A 25,729-nucleotide genomic window follows, 5' to 3' on the forward strand; every position below is an offset into this window, starting at 1 on the left:
CACGTGTGTGCTGACCGCAGCGCTGGCCACCCTGACCGAATCCCAGCACGCCATGACAGTGGCGGGAAGTGGGACACTGGCTGAGGACCCAGCCCCCCCCCCCCACGAACCTGGGTGCCGGGCCCTGAATGGAGGAGACTCTTGGGTCACGACTGCGGAGGGGTCATTTCGAAGGGTGGGGGGACACCCACCGGGGGAACCCAGCCAAGCGAGCGCTCACCCTGGGCAGTCCGCGGCGAAACAAACTCACAAAAGCCCACTTGGAGGACCTGCAAAGCTGCCGAACTTTGCAGATTTGTAGAAATAAAACACACGGGGCAGGAATATATGCTTTAAATATTAAAATATATTTACATACCCACAGTTTTAACTGAGATTACCAACAATAGACATTCCACGCAAGTCCCGACGCCCTCCAGGTAGAATTCACAAGTGCTTAGCACACCGTCAGGTAAAAAACAAATTCTATAAATAGGTGTTTATGCAAAATACGCGTCCGTAAATACATCCTTATGCAAGTCGCTCCCGTCCTGCTGCAGCGCTGTGCGGCCCCAAGGACAGGAGGTGACAGCGGGTTTAGAACACACGCAGGAGAGGGGTCCACGTGGATGTGCCCCGGGGACGGCAGCCCACCGGCCTCCTCTGCGTCAGGAGAAACACAGGAAGTCAGGGCCAGGCCGCTCACAGGATGGTGTGGACCCGCACAGAAGCACCGCCAGCTCCAGCTCACCCACGGGGGGTGGGTGCTTTGTCCCTTCCACGGAGCAGCTCCAACAGCGCCAGCATCACCGGCCTTAACATCTCCAGAGAGAAGAGAGCTTGTAAACCGCCGGGCAGCCACCAGCTCCACATCCGCCGTTCAAAGGAGAGATGCCAGAAGTATCTCCCCGAAGTCCACAGGTGGCCTCGCACTTTTCGTAACTACTGACGGAGTTACGTAGGAATCGCACACGTTGCTTTAGAAGCATAGCTGTTCGTGTTTCCGAGGGATCCTGAGGCCCCAGGGGATGCTATTTGGCTAAGTCCGTGGGAGAGGGCCAGAGTGTGAGCGGACCAGAGAGAGGCAGCCCTGCATCCGGCCGGGAAGTGGGCCACTCCTTCCGAGTCAGGAGCTGGTCACCCCACTCTCTCTGGCGAGGTCTGAGGGGCTGGGGCAGGGGCGTCCATTCGGACGTCTTGCATTCCTTCTCCTCAGTGCCTTTGAGGCTCAGTCCCCCCAGACCCAATGGCAGATTTTTGCAGGGTCCTCAGTGCTGGGGATCAATCAGGGAGGGGTCAGCCCTTCCGGGGAGAAATTAGATAGTGTTCCTAGGAAGTGCCGTGGCAGGCCCGTGCCCCTCGGCAGGCGGGTGGGCTGTCAGATGTCGCTCTGGATCTGGAGGGCCGAGGGGGTTTCCTGAAGGTCCGTGGGGTTGTCGGAGGCTGAGGACTGGCTGGGCAGAGAAGCCTCCAGGCCGTCCGAAGACCCCGACAGGGGCTTGTACAGGAAGCAGGCAGTGGTGAAGAAGATGAAGCCCAGGACCTGGGGAGAAGGGAGCCGCTGGACCTCTCTTGAGCCACCCGCCCAGCCCCGGCTTTCTCACGAGGTCCTGGGGAACCAACCCTACTCTGGCCAGAGGGTCCATCCGTTCTGCACAGCCAGTCCCTAGCCTGGACCCCGATATTGTTAGGGGGGAATGAAAAGTACGATTTGACTTAAATACAGAGGCACTGGATGAAGTGGAGGTGCTTGTCGTGGGCTGAACAGGGTCCCCGCAAAAGGTGTGCCCAAGTCCTGACCCCCGGAACCTGTGAATGGGACCTTGATTTGGAAATAGGGTCTTTGTAGATGTAATTAAGTTAGGGATCTTGAGATCACTCTGGGTTAGGGTGGACTCCAGATCCAGTGACAGGTGTCCAAACAGAGAAAGGGGAGGAAGGTTTAACACAGTGACACACCGGGAGCAGCCCCGTGATGACAGAGGCAGAGACAGGGTGAGGAGTGTACAAGCCCAGGAGCCCCAAGGATGGAGGAGCCGCCAGGAGCCGGGAGGGGCACGGGACAGAGTCCCCTCAGAGCCCCCAGGGGGGACGGGCACTGCAGACACCTTGATTTTGCACGTCTGGCTTTCCAGAACGAGAAAAATGAATTTGTTGGAGCCACCTGGTGTGGGGTCTTTCGTCACGGCCACCCCAGAACCTAAGTCAGAGGTGGCCAGCTTCGGCGGTCACTCCACCGCAGCCACCACCTTGAGCTCCCTGGGAATCACGTGCAGCCTGGAAGATGACAGTGTGGGCGCGCGTGCTAGCCTCTGTGCACGGGTGTATGCGCTCAGCGTGGGAACCCTGGGTTTCCTGTAGCACCGCCCAGGCAGATGGGCCTGAAGCCACAGGAACGAGAGGCTGTTTCCACTCTGTGGCCCCGTGAGCGAGCGGGATAGCACTTCGGGGGTGCACCCGGCTGCCCCCGCCCCCGCTAAAATTAGCACTGACTCTGGGAGCCGATCCTACCCCTGTGCCGAGGCCGCGGGGGGACTATCTGGGCAGACAGCCGTCCCGGGGTCCAGCCTGCTGCTCTGGCCGAGGGACCCTACAACACAGGGAAAAAGAAAAGCAAGGGCCGGCTCCCTGCGCGGGGCGCGTCTATTTGAACTGACCCGTTTGTCCAGAGCCGCGCAAATCCCTTCTCACACTTGGCTGTTTTTAAGCTAACCTTCGGGGAGATAAACCCAAGCGTGGCTGAGAATCCTCTCTCTCTGAGGCCCCTCCCGAAAAGGCTCTGCCAGTGGGACATTCCCGAGTCCACCCTCCACCCAAAGAAGAAATCCAAGACATTCTTATATACCAGCCCTAGGATTTCATTTTATTTGGGAAGTTGTGTGCCTTTTCCTCCAACGGGGGGCAACTCAAAATATAAATACTATGCTTCACCCCACGTAGCATACGCCAAGAGATACAGCAGGAAGTTTCCATTAACAGCTTGAAAGCAGAGGGTCAGGCTAAGAAGCGGGACGTAACTCAAGACCCACTAAGGATGGAGAAGGAGAAGCGCCGCTTGTGGACCCAGCCAGGCGACCCGGCCCAGAGCAAGCAGGCCTGCCCGGGCTCTTGCAGGGGGAGCAGTTTTGATTTCTCCAAAGCCTTAGCTGACCAGAGCCCAGGGGCAAACCACCAAGCCGGGATGGTGAGGGGCCCTGGAGGGCAGGGGGCCTGGAGAGTGAGCCCCTGTGACCTGGGCCTGCTGTCCCACTGTTCCCGCCACTGGCATCACGGCATCACGATCCCCAACAACAACAGCTCGAAAGGGGGAAGGATCCCACTTCTGGAAGCCAGGCTGCAGGATGATGCCCGGGGTTCCAGTGGGAAGATCCCAGTGGCATGCCCAGGTGCCCGAGCTAGTTGCAAAAGGCTCTCGGTCCTCTGGAGCAGACTCTGGGACTCCCTCCCGCCACCAGCGCACCTGGGGGCGAGGCCACCCCACTCACCTTGTACGCCAGCCCTGCGATAAGCAGGTACTGGCTCATGGCTGAGTTCTGGTACACGAAGCAGGAGCCCTGCTGGCCGCACTGCGTCTGCCAGAGCAGGCACGCCTTGTCGATCACCCAGCCGAAGGCGATGGGGCCCGGGATGCCCCCTGCGGAGAGAGGCACATTCAGTACCCCGACAGCCTGCGGGGGCGTCCAGAGACCCAGACCAGGCGGGCTCTAAGGAACGTGGCTTCGGCCACTGGTGTTCACAGCGGGCGCAAAGGGGGCTTAATGTTCCTTTCTCTGGGGGCTTGCCTCCATGCCGGGAGATTCCCCACGGTCTTCGACTGGTGGAGCCCGTGTGTTAATGAGGAAATGGGTCCCTCTGGGCAAAAACATGGCCATGGGTCCCTCTAGCGGACTGTTAGGGAACGGAGCCCTTCCCCTAGGTGGGCACAGCCTCGTGCTGGGATGCACACCAGCCTGACGCGTGCCCTTGTGCAGTGAATGCACACCACAGCTGTGCATGGCTCCCTCCCACGGCACAGTACCTAGAGTTCTAACCACGATCCACTGGATTCCTAGTGCAAAGGATCGCTGCCGGTCACAGACACACCTGTAATGGAAAACCGGCGCATCAACGCCCGGGAAGCGTGGCCAAGTCACACCCCACGCCAGTGGCCGAGTCCTGGCCGAGCCCCGGGCCGCATCCCCAGGTGGCAAGGACCTCACGGAGGCAGTTAGCGCTCTCCTTCCACAGCTCTCCGGGGGCCCGGCACGTCCCCCGCAGGGGTCTGCAGAGCTCCGCCTTAGCTGCAAAGGGAAGGTTCTGGGCCGGAGTGAACCGGGCCCGGGCTTACCGTAGAGTTGCCGTTAGTGCAGGAATGCTGCTGAGGAATGTAAAGGCAATTACAACGAATATGAAAAGCAGAAGGAGGGGCTTTCTGTGACAAGTTGAAGTGCATTTCCCTGCGGTGGCATGGCCAAAACCAGAGGAAAAATTCTGAGGGACACAGCTACAGTCTCGGTACACCTGGGGAGCGCAACAACAGCGCTGATTACAGGAGGAAGGGGCGGAGGCCGCCCCGCCCCCGTGTCCGGGCGCCACCGACCGCCTGGGCAGCAGCCACGCACACTCACCTTCTGGCCACCGGGGCCAGGCGAGGCCGCCTCCGGGCACCCCGCGTGGCAGGGTGAGTAGTACATGAGGTCGTCGGGGCCACACACGGGGCTGTAGTGCTCTGGTTGGCAGCCGCAGGCGGCGTTGCAGGCGTCTGTCAGCCCCAGGTGGCCTTCGGGCAGGAGGCTGCGGGTGGGAGAGAGCGACGGTGGGGCGCAGGCCAGCGTGGGGTCTGGTCCCTGAGGGCCCACGTCTGCAGGTTTCCAAACTCGCTGGGTTTGTTCCACCCGAGGACCGGGGCTTCCTGCATCGCCTTGGCTCCTAGAATCGCTGCATGTGCTCAGAGCGAAGCAAACCAACCCTGCACGGCGCACTCCCTACCTGGCTTGGTTTTGGGTAGGCAGTGCGTTCACAGGGCTCGAAGTGCAAAAACTGCTCGAGTGCCAGGTGCAAAGCGTCCCCGTGGCCCCGGTCCCTGCCCTCCAGTGCAGGCGCGTGGACGTCCCACAGATCGCTTGCCCACACTCTCACAGACACGCACTCTCCCTCCGCGCTCAGATGGAACCCACTGCACACATCGTTTCGTCCCGCTCCTTCCTTTTCCCGCTCCGCACTATCTGAGAGGCGCCCAAGGACTAGACTCCTCCCTATTCCGTGGCACCAAGCCCTCCGCTCTGCACCAACTCTTGGCTAGTTTGGCTGTAACGGTACGATGGCATCCTTGCCCTCGGCACTCACACTGCCATCTCTACGGGGAATTCCTGGCCAGCAGTCGCTCGCCTGCGTCTACGTCAGATATTCCCAAATCACCCCCAGCGGGCTGTTCCCCTCACGTTCCCAACGCAGTGACGCACGGGAGCCCCACTTTCCAAGACAACTCGTAGAGAGGAGGTGGGGCTGGGACTGTCCCGTTTTACAGACAGAGGACTGGGGCTCAGGTGCCGCGTGTGAGTGACTGGCCATCGGTCGCCGCTGAGGACACCATCCTCACCGTTACGACCGTCTCCGATGACCTCACCTCAAGTGCCCGACACCCCCCGTCCTCCCCAGGGACCACCGGTGCCCCCAACAGGTGTGCAGAGGTCTCCCCTCGCCCAGGTGCCACCTGGCCCTTACCTCCCGTTGTAGCTGGCGGTCACGCCCGCCATGGGCACGTTGGGGCAGTGCGTGAAGAAGACGAGGAAGGCCAGCATGCTGGCCAGGCTGCAGAGCAGGCAGAACCTGACGATGCCTGAGCCCCGGAGCTTGCACTTGTTCACAAAGAAGCCGCCCAGGAACGTGCCTCCACCACCTGCCGGCACCACCAGGTACCCTGTGGGGAGGGAGGGGCTCGGTGACGTCCCGGAGCCACAGGGGTGGGGCCAGCAGCCCCTGGGCCTGGTCTCCGCTTCAGCGACGGGAGACAGAGGCCCACAGCCATGGCCCTGATCTGCGTGGCGGCACCGGGCTCTGCTCTCAATGTGGGGACCCTGACCGGTGCTCACAGGGGACCTCGGAGCCTGGGGAGGCCGCCCGGCCAGCTGCTCAGAGGCCCAGGGTGCAGGGGCAGAGCAGGAGAGGGAGGAGGAGAGGTCCCTGGGCCCTGCCCCTCCCACTGGGGAGACCCAAGGACAATCGCGCTCCCCTGGCCCACACGGCCTCTGCGGAGTCTGACCACAAGGGGGTGTTTGGAGGAGCTGGTGGCCGCCGTTTGGTAGCAAGCTGGGCTTCGTAGGCATGTGGCTTCTGCCCTGGGATGGGGTGCAGATGGGAGGGGGGCTCTCCAAGGCTGGAGGAGATCTCAAAGACCCTGGGTGCGGTGAGCCCGTCTCCCCAGATGGAGAGCGGCTCTGGGGGCAGAGGGGGGGACCCAGAGGACACCGCTGTCCCAGGAGGGCTGTCGGCCGCTGTGGGGCAGGGAAGCAGCTGGCGGGGGTGGGGCTCTTGCAGGTGGGGTCACAGCCAAGAGGCCAGCAAGGAGGGGAGTCTGGGGCACTAGTCACCGGGGAGCCCCAGTCTGACACCGTCCTCCCTCGGGGGAGGCGCCCGGCCAGGACCTACCCACGCACACCTCCTGCCTGGCAGGTTCTCGGTGAGGCTGTGGCTGCCCCCCCCGCCCAGCGCTACCCGTGGACAGGGCCAGAAGGGGGGCTTCTGAGGGGGACTCTCACTTTGGCCCCTGAACGCCTCCGGTCAGGCAGGCCCAGGGCTCCAGCCTCAGGGAGACCCCGGGACACCCACTGCCTGGCTCACGGGGACCGCCAGGCCCGAGGGAGCATGGTGGGACCTGCCACCCAAACCCTCTCCGCCACAAGCCAGGGATGACGCGTAAGGCCCAGGCTCTGGGTGGCAAGGGGGGCGGCAGAGAGAACGGGTCAGCAGGCTGTGTTTAGCGCTTCCCAAACTGCCCTCGGGAAGGACTGTCCTGCCCATCGCGGCGGCAGCCTTTGTAAGTGTGATTAGAGCTGTTGTGTAAGAGCCCAGACACCTGCTCCGGGGCCCCTGCCTGGGGGGACCACACGGCCAGGATGTGCGCCCCGTCTTTCTAGAAGAGACCTTCAAAGGCCCCTCAGTCTCTGAGAACCAGTGAAAAAACGGAGGACCCCCACCACCACAAGATTCAGGGAGCATTCTCACCAAACAAGGTGGCAGCTTCCGAGGCACTGAGGCTGAACTGGGACTCGAGGAACTTGGGGCCAAACGTGGACATGCCCGCGATGAGCGTGGCCTCTGTGGCCCCGGCGAGGCAGAGCAGGATGAACGTGGGGTTCTTCAGGAGGAGCCAGATGGAGCTGGATGTGGGAGGGGAATGGAGACCAGAGAGAAGAGACAGAGGGTCAGAGTGGGCCAGAGCCCTGGCCCTTCCCAACTGAGCACAAAGAGCCTGGTGCTGAGAGGGGAGTGGAGTGGGGTGTGGGAGAGCCAGGGAGCACCCCACATTTACTCCAGAGAAACCGAGCGTGGGTGTGGGGCTGGGCTGGGGCGGGGGGAGAGCTGGCACCAGGATCCAGAGGCTGTGGCTTGTTGTGAAAGCCGCCGTCACAGAGGTCAGCTGCAGTGGGGAAGGAGACCCTGAGTGACTGTGACACTGTTGAATCTGCCCCAGGGGCAGCCGGGAGAACCAGCAGAGGGGCCTGAGCCAGGAGCCAGAGGCTGCGGGGGAGGCGGCTGTCACCAAGTCCAGGACTGGGTGGCCCCCAGGAGAGGGGAACGGGGCCTGAGCGGTGGGACCACTTCTCAGTCGCCAGCTGGTGAAAAGGAGGGACAGAAATCCCTGAGGGTTTGGACCGAGAGGCCCCTCCAAGGAGACCCCGTGTGGGCTTGGCTGTCTCTCCGACTTCTCTTGGTGTGCACCTGGGGGGCAGTGGCCGGTGTAGTGGTGCCAGGGGCCTGAGAAATGGGCCTTGGACCTGGCCTGAGAGTTCCCCCTTGAACCCAGTGCACACGGCTCTACACCCCGCCTGCCTTTCCCGGGCCCAGCCCCTCTCAGCCACCGGATGGCAGGTCCAGGACTCGTGAGTGATGTGGGCTGGGGACAGTTTCCCCTGGAGCCCTGGGTCCATCTCGGGCACCCATGAGCAGGCAAAGCCTGGTGACAAACGACTGTGGCCCGACCCCCATCACAGCGGCTCTGACAAGGCTGCCTTTGCTCACATTCTCCGTGTCTGCAGCTAAGGCCTCCACCCAGAGAACCAGCCCCTACCGACCCTACGGGTCATCTTCCACCAGGAGGGAGACCTCCACCCGGCCAGCCGTCAATGCCGACACCTCCCTGCGCGTGTCAGAGCAGCACAGACACCCTGACGCTCCGGTGTTCTTCGTTTTGAGGACACGGGCCAACAGTAAACTGGACTCTGCCAAGGAGCATGCAGGGCGGCCAGTTAGCCTTCGTGCCCTGGGAGGGAACTGACGCTAAGGAAGTCCCCCCACACCCCCGGCCCCTGCGGCTTCTCAGGGTAACTGCAGAGCGGCCTCCTTCCCCATCCTGCTTCAAACAGGGACCCAATTCCTTCAAAACTGACTTTCAAACTCAAGGACTTGAAAAGGTTTCTTTCTGGTCAACAGCCCAAGTCCCACATCCACGAAGGAAACAAGATGCAGAGGAAATGCCGTCCTGGTGGGGCTCTCTGGGAGCAGAGTGCGTGCGTGTGGTGTGCGTGCGTGTGGTGTGCGTTGAGGGGAAGCCCAGGTGCAGCCAGTCCCTTCCCGGTCCTGCCCAGACTTGCCCAGGCTTCAGGGATGCTCGCCTGGGCTCAGGGGCAGGTGACTCTCCCCAGAAGTATGTGAACTTCCTTATTTCTTAATCTCAGCCTGCAGGTTGCTTGGCTGCAACTCCCATGTTGAATTTGCCCAGAGAACTAGTCATGACCTTGACAGAGGGCCCATGTTCCGGTATTTATTTCACTATCAGCAACCAGTTTGGGGAACCAAGCCTGGACATAAACCTCCTTATCTCGGGCGTCCCCCCAGGTCCACTGGGGACCAAGCTGTTGACGCCCTTGGTGCCAGTGCTCCCAGGTGGCCCTGCCCCGGCTGCACGGGGCGAGCCTGCCTTGCCTGGGTGACCCCGCCTCCCTGGCCACTGTGGCCCTGGGCCAGCTCTGCCGGCCTTGGTGGCAGCCTCCTGAGTGGGCGGCTCTTCTGGGGGCTCTAAGCAGGCAACGGGCAGCCAGGGGGGTTCCCTGACCCCACGTCACACTCCCCGTGTTGAAGACAGACGGCGGGGGCTCATTCCCGCCACTAACAGCCTCTACCTGCCACGTGGACACTCACGGGCTCAGGAAGTTGCAGGGCAGGTGGGCGCTCGGTGAGGCCGAGGACTCGGGCAGGGGACCCTCCGAGGGCCGCCTCCCCCTGGCCAGGAGAGCCCCCCATGGAATGCCCTGATGAGGGGCACCGGCCGGCCAGGAGCCCCCAGCCCCACGCTGTCCCTCTGAGGCCCCAGCAGCCCAGGCTCTGTTTGTTCCAACAGTGTGTGAAGACAGCACAGTAAGACCAGGTCACGTACAAGATAAACAAGAGGTCACTGCCCGAGAGGAGGGGCGGCTGCAGGGCAGCGAGGACGGGCAGCCGGACGGTCCCCGCCTTGGAGCCCTGTGGGCACGTGTGGGTGACTCCCAGTGAAACGGTCAGAGAACGGGGTGCAGGGGTGACTCCTGGGGAATGATCTTGGGCGGGGTGGTCAGTTGCTTTCCTGGGGACCGTGGACAAGCTGGCTGTGGGGCAACTCGCTGAGCGTCAGGGATTCACTCTGTGACCGTGAGGCGTCAGGCACAGCCCCCAGAGCCTGCCGTGCGGGAGCGCAGACAGGTCCCCGGGTGCGTGTCTCTGGGTCCCCCGCAGGCCCGGGAAGTGAGGGGTGGGCACCACGAGGCTGAGGCCCTGGGCCTTCCGTCGCACCAGGCCCTTGGTGCCCCCAAGCCAGGAGGCTCTGTCCGCTCCCCCTTAATCCCTTAGCCCAAGTTTTGGGGCCAAGCCCTGAAGACGGTTGGGTCAGAAGGAGATTTAGGGGCTGTGGGCTCCCCATGTGGCCCTGGAAGGGTCACAGGACTCTCCTAGCTTAGGGTCAAGACCCAGCACGCGTAGGACCCTAAAGGGTCTTCAGGACACACAGACACAGACAAGAGGCCCCCCAGGTCCTTACAGAGGCAGGTCTCTGATGGTTTTCCCGAAGTCGGGGTTGCTGGTCACCCTGTGGCTGCTGTCCTTTAACTGGTGTGTATCAGATGCTGTCATGACCACATAGCGCTGGGAGCCTGGAAGGATGTGAACATCTGTGAGGGGCAGAGACCAAAGGCCCCGATGCCCCTCCTCCTGGGTGTGGGACCAGCCGGTGGACGAGGGCGCCCAGACAGACGGCCCGTACAGATGCACCACAGTGACGGGTGGCAGGGATGGCGAGGTGGGAGAGAGCCCACGGGCCCAACCTGGGACCAGAGGGAGACGGAAGGTATCGAAAGGGGCGCCCATCCCCCGGTGAAACAAGCCTCTTCCGTGGTCCCCGAGCGGGCAGAGGCCGCAGGGGTGGAGGGCGCACACCGGCCGGGCCGCCCTGCCGGATGGCAGCCCCCATCCAGAGGACGACGATCCCGGCCCCTCTGCTCCTGGCAGGCAGCAGGAGAAGGGCATGGGGTGTCCTTCTGCGGGACGCACCCACCTGGCAGCTGCCGCGGGTAGCCAAGAATGGGCACGGCGATGAGGAAGGCGGCCACTCCAGTGCCCAGGAAGCCCACCCACCAGGCGCCGACCCACAGCGGGCTCTCGGTGGTCAGCTCCGTCCTGCGGGAAGAGGCACGTGGGGACAGCGTTGTGCTCACAGCACCTAGGGCACGCACACCGGGCATCCTTTTTGCTGGTTGGGAGAGGCGGAGACCAAAGGCTCTGCTTGAGGCCCCCGCCCCGATGCCCCACCACCCCCGGTCTGGGGCCAGCAGTGGACGGAGGGCATCGGGACGGACATGGGGTGGACATGCACCAGGGGACCCTGCCCAGGCCCACCCCTTCCTCTGGGACCTGCGAGGCTGCCTCCCGACGAGGCCATAGGGGCTGGGGGCCCAGGAGGGGCAGGGCAGAGGGTGGGTGGCTGGTGCCCTGGCCTCGTGAAGCTCAGGGGGCTTGCCTGCGACCCCCGCCTGCACACAAGTGCACCTTTAAATTCAAAGGCACGTGGGAAAGAACCCTGGGCTGGACAGCCAGGTGGACAGGAGACAAGGGGCTGGCAGAGGCCAGCCGGCTGCCCCCGAGCTGTGTTCTGGGGAAGAAGCTGGCGACTGAGCCAGTGCTGTGCTTTCCTGAGTTCTGTGAGCCATTCTAGCAAATTACTAGAAGGAGGGGTCCTGGGACCCTCCACTTTGCAGCCAAGTTGGACAGAAGCGTGGGTAACCGGGAGCCGCCACTGCAGTTGGCGTCTGAAGTGTGGGTGCTCTCGCCTACCTGTGGGGTCTGAGCTGACTCCGGAAGTCAGTGTCAGATTGAGGTGAACTGGGGACACCCAGCTGGTGTCCGGAGAATTGTTTGGTGTAGACCACCCCCCCAAAAAAAGAACCTCCCGGTGGCGGCAGGAAATCCCCTCTTGGTTCTGCAAAGGGCATTGGAGCGATTGTGGCCTGGTCCCTTCCAGCTTCGGGAGGCCGTCCATCCATGCAGTCCCCTCCCTCAGGCCATACTCTCCAAGCTGCCCAGACTCCCAGGTCCACCAGAGCAAGGTCGGCCTGGACCTACCCCACCCGGGCCGCCGTCCTCCTGCACCAAGAGTGGGCGTCTTCTCTGTGGGCCCAGGTCACTCACCGCTGGCCTATTTCGGTGTAAATATTCAGCAGGGCACCTCCGACCAGGTAGCCGGCTGCGGGGCCGAGGATGGCCGCGGTGTAGAAGATGGCTGGAAGGGAAGCAGAGCTGTCGGGGACCCGCTGTGCCCTCTGCGCCACCACTCCGGCCCACCTAAGACAAGCCCCGCTTGCATTTCTGCACCTCCACCCCTACCCCCAGGCATGAACTCCTTTAAACTGGGGTTTTCGTTGCCCAGTCTCCACTGTGTCTGATATCAGCTGGCATCCATCTTTCAAGGTGTTTTAAAATTATTTCCCTCAAAGCCCCTATAGACACCATTTGGACTCTTTCCCCCTCAAAAGAGCAAAGATCCTAAGACTCATTTTGCAGGATGAGGGCGGCACCATGCAGCGCTGCAGGCTCGCCCGGGTCCCAAATGCCCCCGGAATGGCAACCGCTACGTGACACAGATGAGCAGAGTCCAAGGCGGACGTAAGGGAGCAGAACAGCGAGCAAATCTGGCTGGGCCGGGGCGTCGGCCGCGGGCTCTCCACTGACCTCGACCCCTTCCCTGGGAGAGCTGACCTCGCAGGAGGGACTCGGAGAAGCGGCTGGCCTGAGGCTGAGAACACGGAAATCTCACCCCAGATAAACGAGAGGGTCTCGGGGGCAGCTCGAGGCTCGAGCCCAACCCCCGAGGGCGGCGTGGCTGCCCCCAGTTCTGCAGCCCAGCCACCGGCCGAGCCCGGCTCGCGGGATCTTAGTTCCCTGACCAGGGATCAAACCTGGACCCCCTGCAGTGGCAGTGCAGAGCCCTAACTGCTGGACCACGCGTGTCCGTGCTCCAGACCCCGTGGGATATGCCAGGGGTCGGGCTGAGGCTGGCGGGCACCACCTCCATCACCTGAGGTGTCACCTCGCCTAGGAGCACCTGGGGCCATTTGGGGCCGCGTGTGGCCAACAGGGACACGCGTGTAGGGGGCTTGGACGGGGCAGGGCTCTGAGTAGACGGCCGGCTGGCGTCACCACCATCACACCCCTCCCACTCACCGATGTAGACAGGCGAGTAGCTGGACTTGACATTCTCGTCCAGGTAGGTGACGCCCAGCGTGTACAGCGGGGTGGCACCCACGCCGTGTAGGAACTGGCCCAGCATGAAGACCAGCTGGTAGCTGGACAGGCCAGAGGCGCGGCCCCCGCAGGTTGTGCTGTGGTTGGCCCGGCATGTTCCGACGGCCTCGTCCACCTGCACCTCGTAGGGGCCGGTGGTGAAGTGGGGCAGTGAGAAGACCAGCGAGCCAGCGCCCATGACCAGCACGCCCCAGCCCAGCCAGCGAGGCTTGTGGCCGTGGCCTCCGAAGTAGCCAACAAAGGTGAGGCAGAGGCAGGCGGCTACATCGTAGGAGCTGGCGATGAGGCCACTGTGGTAGCTGTGCAGGTCGTAGCGCCGCTCGATGGACGTGATGACAGTGTTGATGAGGCCATTCACTGTCATGCCCTGCAGGAAGGAGGCCGCGCACAGGAATAGCAGGAAGCCCCGGGGTGTGTTGAAGGCCTGCAGGCACGTGGGCGCGAAGGCCCGCCAGCCGCAGGCCTCATCCGGCCGCCCCGTCGCCACGTAGCGCACCTCCCGGGCCGCCTGGGGCCCGTGCTTCTCGGGCTGCGGCTGGCACAGCGGCTGGCTCAGGGGTGAGCCGAGGGACGCCCGCCTGCTGGGGGGCGTGCAGTCACACTCGCTGTTGGTGGCCAGCGGGGGGCCGGGGAAGACCAGCTGCGGCATCTCCGAGGCCGTGACAGCGATGGCAGCGGGAGTGGATGCGGAATTCCAGCGGCGGTCCGATCTGCGGGAAGAATCCATCTCCAGAAGAACCCTCCCCCGGCCTGTCCCCGGGGGCACCGACGGCTCTGCCTGTCCGCTACCCAGCCTAGTGAGGGCAGCCCCCGGCCTGAATGAGGCCACAGAGCTGAGAGTGGAGCTGAGACACAGAAGGACTGAATCAGACGCCATGTGAGCCCCTGGTCCACCCCGACCCGCACCCTCCCCACGGCCTTGGCCCGCCGGCCTGAGCTGTGCGCTCCGCCAGGGGCAGCTGACCGCGCCCGCCCTCAACTCCAAGCCGGGCCTCCATTCTTCCCTGAACTCATACCCGGCCGGCTTTGTGCTCTTTAGCATGAAAGGGAAATCCAACTTAGTCCAGCGTGTGGAGAGTGTGGGAAGTGAGGAAGCGGGTACAGGCAGGCCCACCCGGGCCCCCGGGATGGCACCGGGCGGGAGGGTTGGCTGGCGCTGGGCCTCGCCCGTGGCTGGTATCTCGAGATGCTGAAACCGCTGCAGGTCGCAGCCCCACAGACAGATTCAAGGGACACTGTGCCAGCACTCCATCTTTCTGCAAACCCCCAGCCCGGCCTGTTCCCGTTGCCCCATCTGGGCGCTCACTTTGACTCCCAGCCCACGGACCAAAAGGAGCTCAGTCGGGCCTGAGAAATGGCTGCATCTCGAGGCTCCCGGGGCTCCCAAACACCCCCAAGCTTTGAGAAAAGGCGGGACCTATTGCCAGGTAAACAGATCTTTCTGGACCCCACAGGTGGCAACAACCGCTCTGCATCTTAAGAGGAAAAACGCTGACTTTCCCAACAGAAGTAAGCCGGTCGGCGCAAGTACAGTCGCTGTGATAGGAAACACCTGACCTTGGCTGTACCCACAGCCCCTGGGGCCCTGTGCGAGGGTCTTCTGCCCAACTCAGCACACTTCCATCGGGTTACCTCTCGCTATGGGCTGAACCGTGTCCCCTGGAATGTGAGTGATTTGGAGGGGGGGCCTCTAAGGAGGTGACAGGTAAAATGAGGTCACGGGGGGGGGGGCCTGGTCCACTGCTGTCACTGTCCTTTAAAGGAAGGACTCTGGACCCAGACAGGCACACAGGGAGAACCCGCTGTCGGCCACTCAGGGCCCGAGGCGGCCTCAGACCCCCCACTGCGCACGGGTGTCAGTGATGTCAGGAGAGGTCGCTGCCCAGAGGGCTGCCGCTGCCCCCAGACTTGTCTCAGGTTAGGCTTGGTGGACCGAGTCCTTCAGGCAGCTAGTAACAGAGCACCACTCTGCTGGGCCCCGAGCCGGGGACGCGGAGGGCAGAACGGTGGTCCCCACCCCCGGCCCGAAAAGATTGACTTTATTTGGAAAAAGTGCCTTTGCAGATGTGATGGGTGATTTGAGATGAGGTCCTCCTGGCTTGGGGAGGGCCCCAAATCCAGCGACAGTGTCCTTATTAGAGAAGCCACATGAAGGCGGAAGCAGAAACTACGGTGATGAGGCCAGAAGCCAAGGACGCCTGGGGGAAGCTGGAAGCGGTGGGAAGGACCCTCCCCCGGAGCCTCCAGAGGGAGGGCAGCCCTGCCCCCACCCTGACTTCAGACTCTTGGCTTCCAGAACTGGGCGGGGAATAGAGTTCTGTTCTTTTAAGCCCCCAGTTTGTGGTCCTTCATTACAGGACACTCACGCAGCCCCCGAGGAGGCCCGGCTTTCAGGAGACCACAGGCCTGGAGGGAGGTGGAGTCTAACAGACACTCAGAACAGGACGTGAGCCCAGTGGTGAGTGCAGAGGGCGGTACCACTGAGAGTCCTGGGCGGCGGGGCGGGAGGGGACGTGGGGTGCCTCTGGGGGAGCTGCGCCTGGCAGGGGCCCAGCTGGCAGAGGGCAGAGAGGACTTTTCAGCCGTGCTGGCCACAGGCAGATCCTTCAGCCCTGGCGACGACAGGTTTTTGGCTTCTGTGGGCTGGTTTCTGTTTGTTCGCTTGCTTTGTTTCGTTTTGTTTTTTGTTTCTGGGCCAAGCCACGTGGCATGCGGGCTCCTAGTTCCCGACCAAGGGTCGAACCTGTGCCCCCGCAGGGAAGCTCAGAGTCCCAACCCCTGGGCCTCCAGGTTAGGACTATTTTTAAACAAAAGATTGGCTTTATCTTGTGTTAACCTTGCAAACTGGGAAGCGGCCCAGGGTGAGGGGAGTGGGCCGTGGTGGGACCACACCCGGGTCTGGGAGGCAGTTTTGCGTGTGGGGGGGTCTGGGAGCTCCGCCTCTCCTGATCCCCTCGCACCCCGTGCGTTGAGGCTGGGGCGCCAGGTCTTTCTGTCAGACCTCTGCCTCTCCTCCGCCGCACTGTCTTAGCTAATTTTAGCCTCACCCCGGCCTCCTCTCCGGCCTCCCCCGGGGCCAGGCCGTGGGCGCAAATGCCATAGACACTGCAGCATCCCACTTCCTGGCGGAGTCTGAGCTCCACGCACAGCCCATCGTACAGAAAAGGGGAGTGGGCCCAGAGGAGTCAGGAGTTTCCCCAAGGCCACACAGCCATCCAGGGCCAGTTAGGACGAGACCACGTGGTAAGGCTTCAGAGCCCACGAGCACGCTTGGCTGTCCTCGCCAACGTTTCACTCAAAGAACCAAGACCAACTGTGTGGCATTGACACACGGGGCCAAGTCTTTGCTCTGGAAACTGGCACTGCCAGGCGATCGGCGGCCAGACGTCGAGGCCTCCCTCCTGAGTCATTCCCCAGGGCCCGCGACCACGCCCAGGGCTGTACGCATAGAGCCACCATCTGCTCCGCGCACCCTGGCGCGCCAGGCTCGGTCACACGGATGAGGAGGGTGCCCACGGAAGGAGCAAAGTTCACGCCGCGTGGAGGGTCGTCAAGCCTCCAGGAGGGACAGAAAGCCACGCACCTGCTCCCAAAACAGGCGCTGTAGGCACTTGGGCCGCCGTGGAACAGAGCAGACGGTGACAAGCTGCCAGCTCACAGCCCCGCGGCTCAGACGGGCTCCCGAAACAGAAGCACGGAGAAGCTCGAGCTTGCCGAGAGGCGGCTGCGTGTTCCTGCCGTGGGGATACATTCCTCCGCCATGTGCGCGCACATCTGTGCACACACCTTCCACACGGAAACACGTGAACGCACGCACATAACCAGCAGGGCCCTGGACCCCTTCCCAGCTGGGATGGACCCGAAGGGAAGGCAGCCAAGCGGGCCGAGGGGCAGCGGCTGCTCTGAGAGGTCGCTCCAGCGGCCTGTGCGGATGGACGGTCAGTACTGGGCCGGGGAATTATTATTGGTGGGTGGGCCTTCCTAGGAGGGATCTGCAGAACCGCCTCCCCCCAGCTCTTTTAACCGTCCTGCCCATCCCCCGCAAGGAGAAATGCAGGGGCCGGGACGGGAAGGATCGGACCCCAGCAGGGCTAAGGAGGCAGCCAGATGGCTGAGCTAGCGCGACTAGGGATGGTCATGAAGAAATAGAGTCCTTCCTATTTGAAAATACAGCCCTTAACAAGACTCCAGTGCCACTGGTGTGTGGCCCAAACAGCTCCACGTCAGCGTAAAGTTTACCTGAGCTAAGAGCTCTGATCTCTGACGTAAACACATAAAGTCAACCTGCAGTCCCGCACATCACTTGCTTGTTGATTCAGACTGAAAATCCCATCTTAGACACCAGCCAGGCGACCGGCGGTGGTCACCACCCGCACGGGATGAGAAGTAAATGGCGCCGCTCGGGTGGGCAGCCCCGGGGTCTCCTCCCTGGGTCCGTCAAGAGCGGCTGTGATGGCCAGGACACAGCAGCCTGAGTGCAGACTGCACGCCCCCACCCGCCTTCGAGGCAGCGCGAGGACAGCGTCTACCCAATCTCTCACCAAGCCCAGATTCTGCTCCACCTGCCGTGTTCCAGTCGGAAGGCGTTCACCCTTACCAGCAGCGTCTCGATGAGAAAGGAGGCTGGGCCCTCCCATGACGCAGGCGCCGAGGTGTGAGGTGTGGTGGGGGTGGGGGGGAAGGCGGACAGAAACACCTGCGACGTGGAGCCAGTGTGTCTGGAATGTCCCCTCCGTCGGCAGGCAGCGCCGGATCCTGGGTCCGGGGCTGTGTGACACCTGGAATCTCACAGCCACGAGGACGGTCACACGTTCTCGGGTCTTCAGGGGGAGATTCCTGAGTTTGTACCCAGATCTCATGCGGCTGTGCCCGGGCGACACATGCTGGGCGTGCACGGTGTCAGGAGACAGCTCCAGAAATGGACACAGACAGTCATGTTGACGCCTGCCCCGGACTTAAAGGACACTTTGCTGTGTGTGCAGCTCGAGGACTGAATCTCACGGCAAAGGTCTGCTGCATAAACGGGCCTGCAGGAGCTGCCAGCTCCAGCACGAGGGCGTCTCAGCCACCGTGGCTGAGTCCAGGACGCAGACTCAGATGTGGACTGGGTGGGCACGGCCAGCTGCTCTTGGTCTCCCGGTCAAGAGCACCCTCACGACAACGCTGCTGGGGCCTGGGGGTGCAACGCAGGCCACTCGGGGTGATTTCTTTCCTGGACGTGCTTCTGAGAGGGCCAGAGTTGACTCCCCGCGGGGCTCAGCCAGGAGAAGGTGACTTCATGGCTGGTGACTCCCTGCAGGTGGCCAACCCCCATTAAGGCCAGGCTGGTGGCCCCGAGGCCATTGCCTTTTGTTCCTGTCTCAGGTCCCTGTGGTCAAGCTGGTGGGAGGGTGACAGGGGCTGCAGGGTCCGGTGGCAGCGCCACTCAGATGCCAGCTGGCTCCCCCAAGGAGTGGACAGCACAGCTGGGCTTGGGGTGGAAGTCAGGCCTCCCCACCAACTGCCCCTCTGGGCACTGTGAGTGTGTGCACATGGCCTACGGTTTCTCTCCGCTTGGAAATCGTTTTAGCAAAAAAGCGTATCTGCTTCCCACCTGCTGCTGAGGCCTGATGTAAGGTGTGACGCCTCTTCCGGGACCTGAATTCTCGGGCTTGGCTGATGGTTGAGCGGGGCCCTGGTGACTGCAGCCAAGCTGGGTGGAGACTGCACCCCAGGGAGGACGGGCCAGCTCCTGCCAGCATCCCAGGTCCAGTGCACGGGTATGCTCACCTGAGAGACCCCGATGCCATCTAAATCCCGGCCTCTCCTCCCTACCCTCCGCGGAGCCCACGCCTCAGAGTCTGGTGCCCGGTCCATGATCTCAGAGCCAAGAGCAGAATGATTATAGCTTCTACCTGTCGGTCTGGTGGGTCCCAGGGCGCCCAGACATTGCGCAAACATTCCAGGTGCGGCTGTGAGGCCGGTTCTGGAAGGTTCTGGAATCAATTAGCATTTGAATCGGTATATTTAGAGCCCGTGGGCCTCAGCCAATCAGCTGAAGGGTTGAATAGAATGGAAAGGCTGAGCCCTGAATTGCCCTGCAGGGCTGCCTTTGAACTGGGACCGGCTTTCTCCTGCCTTCACTCACACGGAAACATCACCGCTCTCTCTGGGTCTTGAGGCTGCCGGCTTTCAGACGGCAGCCACGACATCACCTCTGCTGGGTCTGCAGCTTGCCGACCACATATCTTACAAAGTCTCGTAGGCCGAGTTCCTAGAATTAGTCTCTTCTTATAGCGACCTATCCGCTATTGGCTGGGCTTCTCCGGAGACCCCCGACTTATGCAGCAGGTAGTCCTGTGCCAACACCTGCTTGTGCGAGGCCTGTGCCGGGCGGCGGGTTTGGGGACCGCGGGACACCGTCCTGTCCACAGGAGCTCACAGCCGCCACACCCAAGGCTGCCCCGGGCCAGCAGCAAACCGTCCCAGCTGCAAATCCAAACAGCGCAAGCTGCCGAGAGCCGGTGGCAGCAAGACACACACAGCTTGGAGCCGACAAAGGCCGGGGAGCTGGGCTGCAGGGCAGGGCATCTGACGGGACGCCGCCACCATCACATCGACGCCCGTCCCACGGGCCCAGCTCAGCTGAGCCACCCTCCTGCGCACGGCAGACCCGTGAAATCCCCCACCACGGGCGCACCCACGTTAGGGATGTGACTTTCACCCCCGAGCCGGGCACCCTCCCCCGGGCCCCGTGCTGGACCGCCGCCCTAGGACAAAGTCTCCGGGGTGCTCCAGCCATGTGACCCCCAAACTGGGGCAGCAGGGCGCTGGCGGCCCTGGAGCCCCCGCTCAGCCCTCAGGCAGGCCTCCCTGCTGTCCTGCTGCCGGCATTCTCAGGGAAAGACGTCTGAGGCCGGGAGCAGCTCTGATGAAGCCTTTGACAGCTCTCCTGGCCTCGGAGAACCCCTCCTTGTACAGAGAAGAGACCGTCCTCCTCGCAGGAGGCACGCAGCTCTCCGCAGGGAGCCCCCTCTCAAGGGGGAATCTTGTCCCACCCTCCCGGGCTGTCCCCGGCCAGGCGGCAGCAGGTCGGCAGCAGGCGGAGGGGCCGTGGGAGCATGCCCCACTGCCGGAGGCCTCCCTCCCCTGTCCCCTGGGGAGAGTCAGAGCCTGCGGGATTGGGCAGGCTGACTGGCAGGGGGGATGATGTGTACCCTGGGGCCTCAGGCCAGCAGCCCTGCACCCGGGGCTTCAGCCGGGTGAGTGAGGGTGTGCACGCGTGAGAGCGTACTTTTGTGTGTGTGCATGGCTATCTTAGCAGGAAACCACAGGTTTCTTCGGACTCCCAAGCTGGCCCGGCCCATCAGCCGAGCCCAGAGGTGTCTGTGCCGAGGAACTCCCGGCCCCTCCCCCACTTTGCCTCCGCCCGCTCCTCACAGCCTCACAAGCTCCCCCCCCTCCGACAGCTGTACGGTAGGAGGTCAGTGGCCCCCACTTGGGTGGCTCGCCGTAGCTCCACCTGTGAGAGCTGAGATGCTGGCGTCAGTCAAGGACTGAGATGCTTTTCATATCCACATGCGTGGCTCTGCCCACTTCTTTCCTCGGGTCTGCTGCAGCCATTTACTTCTCTCCTAGCTGAAGGCTGTCCGCAAAGCGTAGCGGGTGGGAAGGGTGCAGGATTACCCAGAGTAACGTGCTAAGCCTCAGGTGGCGGCCCCTTGGCCCCTGGGCCTCCTCGGCCTGGGTTCCCGTGGGACAGTCTGGCTGCAGCTGGAGCAAATGCCCCAAGGGGCCTGAGGCTGAGCCACGTGGGGCCCGTCCCCACGCCAGGGGTGCTCCCGGGCTCTGTCCTGGCCACGCTGGGAGCTTGGCAGCCAGGGAAGAACCACAGGTTTCATTTCTCCTCTGCCTCGCGCTCCAGCCAGCAGACGCCTCGACCTGACCGCCCCGAGGCCGCCAGCCACAGTCACACGGCCCCCTCGGCCGTGCTCCTGCCTCCCCGCCTCCCATCCCTGCACCTTCAGTACCCCACGACCCCTGGGACCCTGCAGGCCGCTCTCTCCCCTCGCCTCCCAAACCCAACCTGCTCTCTCGTCCTCCGAGTGGGTGAGTGGAGGGGGCCTTCAATTCCTAAAGATGAGACTCAAAGCTATTTATGGAGCAAGCACCGGGTGGCAGGACCTGGGTGGCCACCGCAGGGCTGGCGCCCCCTAATCTGCATACCTGATGGCCACACACACAGGTGAGTGGGCAGGAAGCTGGCTGCTTTGCATGGAGGCCACAATGAAGGACTGTCTCAGGGAGACCTGGAAAGACCCGTCCCTCAGGGAGTGTCCTGCTGTCTCAGCGTGGATGTTCCTACTTCCACCCTGTCTCCACGGCCTGAGCCCGGTGTGTGGGAGCGTGGGGTGAGCAGACTTGCAGAGGCCCTCACGGGTTTGGGGGTGCCGGGGAAGGTTCCGTCCACGTGAGGGGCCTGCCCTGGCGCAGGCTGGACTCTGCCACTCCCAGGTGGCCCCTTAGGCCCTTGGGTCCAAGTACCAGGCCCACGGCATCTGCCGAGAGGCAGGGCCCCGAGCAAGCTGGGGTGGGAAGGGGGCGTTGCCCTCAGCCCAGTGATCCTGAGCCTTCTGTGTTTTGGGTGGAAGGGCAATGCCTCAGGTACTCCCAAGGCTTGCTGGATAGAAAAGCCGCGGAGGAAAGGCGGCCCCCGCGGTGAGGGAGCTTGTGTGGTGCCCGGCAGCGTGGGCGGAAAGGACCTGCTGCAAGCAGCCCCCAGCCAGGAGCCCGCGACTCTGAACCCAGGAAAGCGGACCCAGCCGGCCTGGTGCTTGGACCTCAGTGGCCTCACCGGCCACACCATGGGTGAGCAGCTCACGTAAGGGACATGTGGTTTGTGAGTGCCTCTCCCCACCCCCGGAAATGTGGTCCAAGAGGCTAACTCTGGGTAACGCTGCGGGAAGGGGGCTGCGCCGTGGCCAAGGGCAACAGGGATGTCTGAGGCCAGGGGGCTGAAGGCTGAGCCGGGGCAGTGGCAGGTAGAGTCCCCACGAGCAGCCTGCAGGAGACACAGCCCGGGCCCCGCGGGCGGCAGATCGGCTGGTCCCCCTCCCCCGCGGCAGGGCCTGGCTCCACCAAGTCACTGAGAGCCCTGGTCACCTGAGGCCTGAGCTGGGGCCCCCCTCCCGCTGCGGGGGCAGGATCCCGGCAGGCCTGTCCGGTTACCTGCCGTGGAGAAGACGGGGGTCCTGCCCTGATGTGGACGCCCATGCCCACCACGACCACACCGAGGTCACACAGCAGCTGAATGTCCAGAAACAAAAGCGGCCAAGAGTCCTGAGGACGACTGCATACGTCCCCCCAGAAGCGGGCAGTGGGCTCTCGGCCACGCCTGAGGACGGGAATATTGCGGGGTCTCTGTCCACTCCCCAGTTGGAGGAGACAACGGAGGAAGCGGGAGTGTGGCCGGGGCACGTCCTCTGGGTCCCCTGCCGGGCCCTCTGCACCGGCACAGCTCCATCCAGACCGAGAGCAGTAGGCTCTGTCCCACTACCTGCTGGCTGTCCAAGTTGAGTTGCTCGGAATCGGGCACTCAGACGGGACCGGATGCCGGCCCCAAGACCTCGTCCACACAGCCCTCATCCTGCCTCATTCACACGGCCCTCATCCTGACCTCCCGGCTCCCAGCCACCTCACCACAGCGGCGGGGAAGGGCGTGGTTGGGATCTGCCCAGCACCTGTTGCAGGGACTACACCCGAGGAACCATGGATTAGGTCATAGCCACCCGGGACGGAAGCAGCCCCGTGAAGAATTTCCAGACGATATCTGCCAGCCCTGCCCAGCAGGACGGGTCCTGCTGATTCAGGGCAGTCAGGGGTGCGGGGGTCCAACCAGGAGGGCTCTCCCTTCCCTCCCTCCAGCAGCACGTGGGAAAGCTAGGCTGTGGAGGCCCAGAGGCATCCTGCCTGCATCCCACAGGCCTGGACTGTCCTGGCCAAATGCTCTTGTCCCCTTAGGTGCCGCCCATCTTTCGGTGGCAGCAGAAGACACCCTGCTCTGTGTCAGGCCTGGCCCTCTTGGGCCTTCTTCTCCCCCGGGAACAGAGCTGTAAAATGTCTGGAATCACGCAAGTGTGGTTCAGACCTCTCCACCAAGTTCTGCCCGTGTGACTTTGGACAAGTGCCTCGGCTTACTCATCTGTGGAATGGGAGTGACAGTAGCTCCCTCGTGGGTGGTGGTAAGGATCCAATGAGATGATGCTCAAAGCACGCAACACAGGGCCTGCACATTCTAAGGGACCAATAAAGACGCCTGTGGTCGTTATGATTACGGCCGGTGCTAGATTCACCCTCCAACCCGGCTAAAACCACGTGCTTTCTCTCCTCTGAAGTCCATCTGCCCACAGCACCCCCCTGCTCACGGTTCGCCGCCCCGCCAGCTCCCTGGAGCCAGTTTCTGATTAGATAGAGGAAACCCAAGTTCCCCAAAGCACCGCGAAAAGCGGCCACTAGGAAGCTGGTTCCTTCACTGTGGAAAACTACTGCAGCTCCTAGCGGCTCCAGACAGAAACAGGCCCCGTCACCAAGTCTGACCTTGGCAGCAGGAGCCTCCAGGCACCCACATGGAGGATGGGGCCCGGACCCCACTGCCTGATGGGCTTCTCCCCACCGGCTTCCACACCGCCCAGGCTTGCTCCTCCGGGCTGGAAATCTCAGCATCTGCCTAGGTTTTCCCGTCCGGAGCCAAGCGTGCCCACTGGGTGCAGAGGGTGGGCCCCTCGTTTCCATCCTCCCTCAGCCTCCGCCTGCACCCGGGGGCGCCCGGTCTTCCAGTGCCGGCTCTCTACCGGACGCGGGGACCTCGCGTAGTGGGGCGGGGACAGGGGCGTGGCCCGTATCGCCCAGGCTGGGACCAGTCCCTCGCGCCCACCCAGTAGCTCGGCCCGCGGGGCCGGCTCCGCCCGCGCTCCCCTCCCCGAGGTGCCTGGAGCTCGGCTGGCGCGAACAAAGCCCTGCCGCCCGCGAGAAACTTCAGTTCAAGACGATTTCCTACTTGACTCAGCGGCAGCGGCATCCGCCGCAGGTGTGGGCCCCGCCGCAAGCCTGCAGCTCCGGGAGGCTCATCTGTCCCTGGTGCGACTCTCGTGGCCTGCGCCCGCGTGCGCGCCCGGCCACCTGCCCCGGCCGCTAGCCCTGGCCGCTCCCTCCAACCCCGCCTGACCCCAACCACCATCCATCCCCTCCCCCTCGGCCCGCCTCCTCGGAAGCTCCCCGCCTGGGGAGCGGGCAGCTAGAAGGGGCGCATTGTGCAGCCGATTCCCTGGAGGCAGGCGGGATGTGGGGTGCCGGTCCGCGCTCGGTCCCGCCTTCCCGGCCGCGGAGGGGCTTGGGGCGCACTGCCGGCGCCCCGAGTCCCGCCCCGCGCGGCCTCCCCGATCCCCTGGTCCCCGCCCAACGTCTGAGGGCACCTGCCGCGCTCCTGACATCAGCAGGTCTGGGCCCGGCGCACCTGGGCGGCGCGCCCACGAAGGTGGCCTGACCCTCCGCGGCCCACGCTGCCCCGAGCACTCACCGTCCAGAGGACCCAGCCGCCGCGCTGCGAACCAAGCTCTGGCTGCCGCTCAGCGCCCACTCCAGCTTCATTCATCCCCTCCCGGGCCCGCCCCGCCGCGGGGAGGAGGCTGCCCGGCCTCACCTACTGCGGCCAATGGCTGTGCCGAGCGGTCTGGGGCCGCGCCCCCCACCCCCGGGCCCGCCCACTGAGAGGTGACAGAGGCCTGAGTGCGCGGCTGGGGAGGGAGCTGGCGAGGGGCGGGGCCCGGGGCTGGAGCAGGGAGGAGGGGGCGCGAGACCCGACGGGGCGAATGGAGGAGGGGCGGGGGCTGGGACGCCCCTCCATCCCCCAGGTCGCCGCCGCACGGGCGCCGGCGCGCGCCTTCGCTGACTAATCCCTCCCAACCCCAGGAGACCCCGATCTCCGAGCTACAGGCTGGGAAACCGAGAGCCGAGCGGTGAAGTGTGTTCCCCAGGCCGCGCGACTACTCAGTTTCGAACTGACCCGGAATTGAAGCAGGGCGTGTAGGGCCGAGACCTCTGGGAGAGGACGTGGGAGGGAGGGAGTTTCCCGCGCTACCCCTTCGGCAAGGCCACCTGTGGCCAGGTGGGGGCCGGGGCAGAGGCGCAGGAGTGGTCTAGACCCAGGTCCGGGCTGGGACGCAGCCTGGGAGCAGCCCCTGTGGTGGGCCCCCGGCGCCCGTGGGAGTTGGGAATGCGGGTTTGGGGACGTGCCCTGGGCGCACGGTGAGGCCAGCACCTTCCCCTGGGGAATCCACTGTTTTCCGTCTGTTGCCTTTTCAGTAAAACGATCCTCTTTTGACGTCAGCGCTGATGTCAGGAGAAGGGGAGGCACCAGACACACTGCCCTCAACAGGGGGGCCTGTTTGAATCCTCCCAATATTCCTGCTGTGTGACCTTGAACACAGTGCTTAATTCCTCTGAGCCTCGGTTTCCTCATCTGTGAAAGAGGAGTGATGATGGAGCTTCCTTAAAGGGCTGTTGAAAACACTGAATGAAATAAAACAGGGCCAGAGGTTGGCCCATGTAAGGGCTCAAAAGAGTTGCCAAGAAGTGACGTATTAATAGCTGATCACAATAACAGTCCACAATTTTTCCTTTTTATTTTCCTTAAAATCAAGTTGTTTTAAAAAGAAGCCCACAAAAGTCAACCGTGTGCGTGCGCGTGTGTATTTGAATCCTGAGATAAGTTGGGTAAGGGAGTAATGACCAGTGTGACCTTAGCCTG

The 25,729-nt window shown here is 63.3% G+C and overlaps 1 protein-coding gene across 6 annotated transcripts; it reads right to left on the bottom strand.

Annotated features, from left to right (window-relative positions):
* Positions 1 to 326: 326 nt before the first annotated feature.
* SLCO4A1 (solute carrier organic anion transporter family member 4A1) lies at positions 327 to 24,596 on the bottom strand. Of its 6 annotated transcripts, none has more exons than XM_024750227.1 (13): positions 24,500 to 24,596; positions 12,865 to 13,790; positions 11,833 to 11,923; positions 10,703 to 10,824; positions 10,190 to 10,301; positions 7,183 to 7,337; positions 5,683 to 5,878; positions 4,587 to 4,752; positions 4,307 to 4,479; positions 3,998 to 4,062; positions 3,465 to 3,613; positions 2,491 to 2,569; positions 327 to 1,522 (listed from the first exon to the last, which is right to left on the bottom strand). In XM_024750227.1, the coding sequence occupies exons 1-13, from the start codon at positions 24,568 to 24,570 to the stop codon at positions 1,296 to 1,298; spliced, it is 2,532 nt and encodes an 843-aa protein (XP_024605995.1). In that variant the 5' UTR covers positions 24,571 to 24,596; the 3' UTR covers positions 327 to 1,295. The 6 variants fall into 6 exon arrangements, with proteins under 6 accessions (XP_024605995.1, XP_024605997.1, XP_024605999.1 ...); XM_024750229.1 differs by having other exon boundaries at positions 12,865 to 13,655; positions 24,500 to 24,591; XM_024750231.1 differs by lacking the exon at positions 24,500 to 24,596 and adding an exon at positions 23,521 to 23,970 and having other exon boundaries at positions 12,865 to 13,655.
* Positions 24,597 to 25,729: the final 1,133 nt, after the last annotated feature.

The sequence above is a fragment of the Neophocaena asiaeorientalis genome, unplaced genomic scaffold (genome assembly GCF_003031525.2).
Source record: "Neophocaena asiaeorientalis asiaeorientalis breed wild unplaced genomic scaffold, Neophocaena_asiaeorientalis_V1.1 scaffold606, whole genome shotgun sequence".
Lineage (NCBI taxonomy): Eukaryota > Metazoa > Chordata > Mammalia > Artiodactyla > Phocoenidae > Neophocaena > Neophocaena asiaeorientalis.

Excerpts from the sequence above, each read along its gene's own strand:
- SLCO4A1 (XM_024750226.1), bottom strand. The coding sequence starts at position 13,987 with ATGCTAAAGAGCACAAAGCCGGCCGGGTATGAGTTCAGGGAAGAATGG. Across the intron at positions 10,302-10,702 it reads CTACCCGCGGCAGCTGCCAG|GCTCCCAGCGCTATGTGGTC; the intron begins GTGGGTGCGTCC and ends ACATCCTTCCAG. Across the intron at positions 7,338-10,189 it reads ACCATCAGAGACCTGCCTCT|CTCCATCTGGCTCCTCCTGA; the intron begins GTAAGGACCTGG and ends TCCCACATCCAG.